Below are 5,387 nucleotides of genomic sequence, written 5' to 3'. Positions count from 1 at the left end.
TGCATTTAAGGTGTAAAGTTTACCTTCGACCAAACGCTCCCTAGAGGAAGCCGAGTGCCCCCCTCTTGTAAAAATGTCCTCCAGCGCCCCCTACAGTACTCTGATCGCCCCCTGGGGGGCGGTACCGCCCACGTTGAGAACCGCTAGTCTAGACTCTTCTGGTTTAACGTTAAACATTTTAAAGTGTTTCTGGATTTTAACCGACCGGAACTCCATGAACGGAAATAAAACATGAATGAAGAGAAAATCATCTATTTATTCTTCAACAAAACATCCAGAAAGCCTCAGTTACCACGGCGACAGACAGGTGATGGAGGCGATGAGGAGCAGCTGGAGAGTTCTGGGTTCAGACACCTGGACACACCTGGACACACCTGGACTCCTGCAGCTCCAGGATCAGGTTAAAGTTTTTTTGTCTGGATTTGCTGCAGTCTCACCTGAGTAACATCACGCAGGGGGTGGGGCTAAGCCGGAGCAGAGCAGGTAAATGCAGCAAACACACCTGGACTGGACTGGACTTCCTCTCAGCCAATGAGAACTTCAGGCTCTGATCTCTGATTGGCTGAAACTCCCTGACCAATCATGTGCGAGTGTTTTCCCTGCTGGAAGCTGATTGGTCGGTCTGAGTTCGAGGCCGTTTGCTCTGCGGCCGCTCTGATTGGTCAGCGTCCCTGAAGCCCTGGCAGGTGATCTGGTATTGGACGGTGGCGTCCATGTGACCCGGGGATTTAATGATGGAGGCCAACCGCCGTGACTCCTCCCACCGGAGGAGGAGCCTGATGGAGGGGGCGTGACCCCAGAGGTCGCCCAGCGCCGGCGCCAGCTGCACATGGCTGCTGCGCAGCCGCGTAGTCATGTGGTTGGTGGTTACCACGGCGATGTTGTGGTCCGTCGCCGCAGCGATAAGCCGCAGGCCGAGGCCCTGGAGGAGGCGTGTCCTCTGGGACAAATCGTCATGGATGTGCAGGAACGGGAACGCCACGCTGTCGATGACGAGGAGGCGGAGCCTCGGCCGGTCCGACAGGAAGTCAGGCAGCAGGTGCAGCTCGGCCAGCAGCTCCACGTAGTCACGGCAACGCACCTGAGAACACACACACACGGCAATCAGAGCCCTGCTGCCTCAGGGTTACCCTGGCAACAGCAGTCAGCTGTAGGCTGATTAAAGGCACCGGGCCCAACAGAACCAGCAGAACCAGGAAACCCGACCTACCAGGAAGACGTTTGACAGGATGGTCTCCACCGTGAAGGTCGTCATGGCAACGCGCTGCTCCTCATCCTCAGCCAGCAGCGAACAGTGGTGCACGGCGGCGCCGGCCAGGTCCACCAGCCTCTGGACCTGGAACCCGCCCTCCGTGTCCACGAACAGAACCTGACCCCCGAGACCGCCGAACACCGCCGGCACCTGGACATCCACGGCCAGCTGCAGGCTGGGCAGAACCAGTCAGAATCAGAACCAGAACCAGTCAGAACCAGAACCAGTCAGAACCAGAACCAGTCAGAACCAGAACCAGAACCAGTCAGAATCAGAACCATCAGCTTAAACTGGTCTAAGTTTCTTTCCAAACTGATTCCAGATTTGAAATGAACCCGTTTCTTCAGAGGAACCCGGTTCTGGGTCTGGTTGGTAGTAAAGTTTCATAGAGCAGCAGCGCCCCCCACAGGACAGGGAGTGGTCTGGGACAGTTGGACTGCGGACAGGATGTCCACACGCTGGACAGTCTGGAGGAATTAGTTTAAGATAAACAGGATCTGACCTCAGCGTTCATCCTGCCATCACCTGCTGAGGCTCACAGGATGAACCTGATGGCTTCTGATTGGCTGTTTATCAGCCAATCACAGCTTGGGACCTGAGACCAAAACATGGCGTCTTTAGGGACAAGTTGGACTGTCAGGCTGCATTCCAGCTCTGAACACAGAAATGCAGAAATATTCAAATTACAGATTTTATCAAGCTCATCATTGACCCTTACCACCTATTGACCCTAACGACCCAATTAGTGACCTCAACTGGCTCATTAGTGACCTTAGCGACCCTACTGGTGACCCTCATGACCTCATCGATGACCCAACAACCCTCTTGGTGTGATTGTTGTGAGGCTGTTACTTCCAACCGTGTCCAGACCTGAAGACACGTTCCAGGTCATGAGAGGAAACGCCTGTTCACGACCTGCAGTGTGTGTGACCAGGTGTGTGACCAGGTGTGTGTTTTCTGACCACAGCTGTGTTTTCCCGACTCCTGGAGCTCCGCAGATCTCCGTCACTTTCCCGACAGGAACTCCTCCTCCGAGCGCCTCGTCCAGCGGGGAGCAGAACGTCACGATGTTCCTGAACTCCTCCTCCTTCTGCAGAAGCTCCAGAGCCGTCACCGGGGCAACGGCGTGCCCCGAGCTGGCAGCCTGCAGTGCCTCCAGCGCCTCCTGCTGGGAGACTCCAGCCTCTGCACACATGACAAATCAGAGCAACATTTCAGATTTCAGTCATTAGGAAAGCAGTGTGATGTCATCAGTAACATGAAATACTTGTTACTGAAAATAACATACTAAGACAAAAGCTGATTTCTTATAACTTCTGCTGATCTTATTAAAAAATTTAACTTTAGGATAAAAAAAAACATCTTTAATGTTTAATTTACATAATTAAAATAAAGAAATTAAAAAAGTCGTTTGTTCTTTTTTCTATGAAATTTTAATAAATAGATATAAAATTATGAAACTCCAACACACAGAACAGAACCACAACCTCCTGTAAATTAATCGCTTTAATTAATCACAGTTTACTGGTTTTTATGCTTGATTTTTTTATAAGAACTTAATTATAGGATTTGTGTAAAACAAGAAGGTGAAAAATGACAAAACATTAACAATAATCAATTTTCTTTTTTTAAATTATATTTTGCATAATTTTTTGTGCTAGACATAAAAAAAGATAAAAAATATAAAAATAATATCTGCCAGTAATAAATCAAATTGATATTTGGATCACATTTGATCCAGATTCTGATGGTGAATCCAATCACTGATCACTTCAGCTTTTATTCCATCTCAGATTGAATGAAGAAAAAAAATCGTCTTTATCCATAAAGGGTCAACTGGACCAATCACAGAACCAGAACCAGAACCTGAGCTGATACAAGTTATCAGAACCTTCCATCCGCTCAGCTTGTTATGAGCTTCAATCTCATTAAACCAAGTGATGAGTTGGTTTGATGACACTAGACATAAGATTTTGTTCTTTATAAAATCTAAATAACAGATATTATTTAGATTTTTCTATAAATAGAAAAATATTTTCTATAGAAAAAAATATTGTATATTTTCTATAAAATGTCCTTTTTTCCAGAATTTCTGTGACAGAACAAATTTAATCGTAACTTTATTTAGTTTCTACTTTAACTTTAACAAAAGACAAATTATGGAGAAAAACAGTTTTAACCTTAATATGAAACATTTTTAAAAAGGTGGAAAACTAGATGCCTCGAAACGTTGTGACGTCATGAGATGACGTGTTTCCGCCGCCAGAGGCGCTCTACCTGCGCTCAGGTGTTCCGGGTTCAGGTCCTGCAGATCTGTGACGAACTGGAAACCAGCTCTCACCAGCTTTCCCTTCAAACTGGAGCCCAAACTCAAACTGGAGACGGGCCTCCTCATCCTCACCGCGTTCATGGCAGCCCGCTTCCTCCCAGCACTTCCGCTTTTATTTTTCAAAATAAATGCCGCAGGATTTCCGCTTTGCTGCTGGGTTCAGATGTTTTGATTTTAAATCTGTTTAATTTCTAAAATAATTGCTTAGACATCCAACAACAATCAAGATAAAAATAATAAATTTAATATTTGTGAAACATTTAGATTGCTATAAAATTATTATATGGATCAAATTAATCATGGAAATGGAGACTTCTTTAAAGTGTCCATTTCACTTTGCTCTTCTTCACTCCATCAATACAAAGTACTACGCAGTTATCAAAAACAAAACCTGTGAAATCAACAGAAATGTGGAAATACCAGCAGGGATGTGAAAACTCGTTGGGAACAGTGATGGTTAAATTACAAACAGACTTATAAACATTTATTTTTTTATTCAGTTTACGGTCTGTTATCTAATCTTGTAATGACCAAATTCTGGAAAATTATAAATTATATGAAGGAATAGTATGAATACAAAATAAAACATCAAAATAGAAGAAACATGTCCAAATAAATTTAAAACTCATCAAACCAATATTTGCAGTAGTGTGTATTTTAGAACCGGATGAAGTACTTTCAGTTTTAATGTATATTACCCACGTAAAAAAGGATAGTGCAGTAAAACTACTCTTAAAATTCATTTTTCAACAATAAATTTGTTGCTACTCATCTCTGTATTAAACTACTGCTGATAAATTGAATTAATATTCAGTTTCTCCTGAATTCACTTTGTTTTTACATATTTTAAATATTACATAAAAAATCACAACAATGAGAATTAATGCTAAAAGAAAATTAATTTATTCCGTGTTTAAAATATTTAGCTTCAACTTATTTTGAAAAGATCAGGAATCTACGTTGCAACTTTAGTGACGTCAGTCGGACGCGACGGTAGTTCCACGTGAGTCGGTTTGTTGATGAAGGATCGATCTGCGGCTGGTTGATCAGGTAAGTTCATTAGTTATTGATAATAAGCAGGCTGACCCGCAGCAGAGGAAACCGGAAGTTGCCTGAGTTTCCGACAGGAAGTTGAGTTTGGAGGAAGCGCTGCAGTCTGAGGGTCCAGATGGAAGTTTTGCTGGATGTTGACTGGAGGGTTGAAGGTTCCTCTGGGTTCCTCCTCAGGATGTTTTCCTGTTTGTTGAAGGAGGTTCAAGTTTAAAACCTGATTTTATGTTTTGTTTTCTGGAAGATGAATCCAGAGATCAATCGGAAGGTTTATTATTGTCTCCTGGATTATTTACGCTTTTTCCTGTTGAACTCGGTGTTTCCACCAGGCGGAGCTACTGAGATAATGACACTGATTTGATTGGATACATGGAGTCACATGTTTCTCTGCCTGTAGATCACAGAGATGAAGAGGCGAGAGGAAGAGGAGAAACAGAGGAAGACAACAGGTCAGAGTCCAGAGGAGGAAGAGGAGGTGGAGGAAGAAAAGGAAGAGGAGCAGAGGAGGACGAGCAGTCAGACCGAAGAGGAAGCAGCCAGTGAGCAGAAAGGAGCTGCTGCTGCTGCTGATGATGAGGTGAAGAAGAAGGAGAGGAAGTGTGTTCCAGGTATCATCTACCTGGGCCACGTTCCTCCCAGGCTCCGCCCCAAACACCTGAGGAACCTGCTGTCAGCCTACGGAGAGATCGGACGCATTTTCCTGCAGCCAGAGGGTACAACACACACACACACACACACACACACACACACACACAC

At 44.7% G+C, this 5,387-nt stretch overlaps 2 protein-coding genes across 4 annotated transcripts in view; one reads left to right on the top strand and one right to left on the bottom strand.

Moving 5' to 3' along the window:
- Window positions 1-225: 225 nt before the first annotated feature.
- On the bottom strand, window positions 226-3,801 carry rad51c (RAD51 paralog C). Its single transcript, XM_007541920.2, has 4 exons — window positions 3,530-3,801; window positions 2,215-2,437; window positions 1,211-1,427; window positions 226-1,081 (listed from the first exon to the last, which is right to left on the bottom strand). Exons 1-4 carry the CDS (start codon window positions 3,660-3,662, stop codon window positions 581-583), a joined length of 1,074 nt encoding a protein of 357 aa, XP_007541982.1. The 5' UTR covers window positions 3,663-3,801; the 3' UTR covers window positions 226-580.
- Window positions 3,802-4,503: 702 nt separating this feature from the next.
- The window catches only part of abt1 (activator of basal transcription 1), a 2,689-nt gene continuing 1,805 nt past the window's right edge, over window positions 4,504-5,387 (top strand). The window contains exons 1-3 of one of the 3 annotated variants that reach the window (XM_016665980.1): window positions 4,646-4,833; window positions 5,029-5,106; window positions 5,161-5,344. In XM_016665980.1, coding sequence (XP_016521466.1) covers window positions 4,750-4,833; window positions 5,029-5,106; window positions 5,161-5,344 — 346 coding nt within the window. In that variant the 5' untranslated portion in view covers window positions 4,646-4,749. The other 2 variants (XM_007541918.2, XM_016665979.1) reach the window with 2 other exon arrangements.

Source organism: Poecilia formosa, unplaced genomic scaffold, assembly GCF_000485575.1.
Source record: "Poecilia formosa unplaced genomic scaffold, Poecilia_formosa-5.1.2 Scaffold642, whole genome shotgun sequence".
In the NCBI taxonomy this organism is placed as follows: Eukaryota; Metazoa; Chordata; class Actinopteri; order Cyprinodontiformes; family Poeciliidae; genus Poecilia; species Poecilia formosa.
The sequence above is the reverse complement of the archived record's forward strand: the minus strand, read 5'-3'. Positions and strand labels throughout refer to the sequence as shown.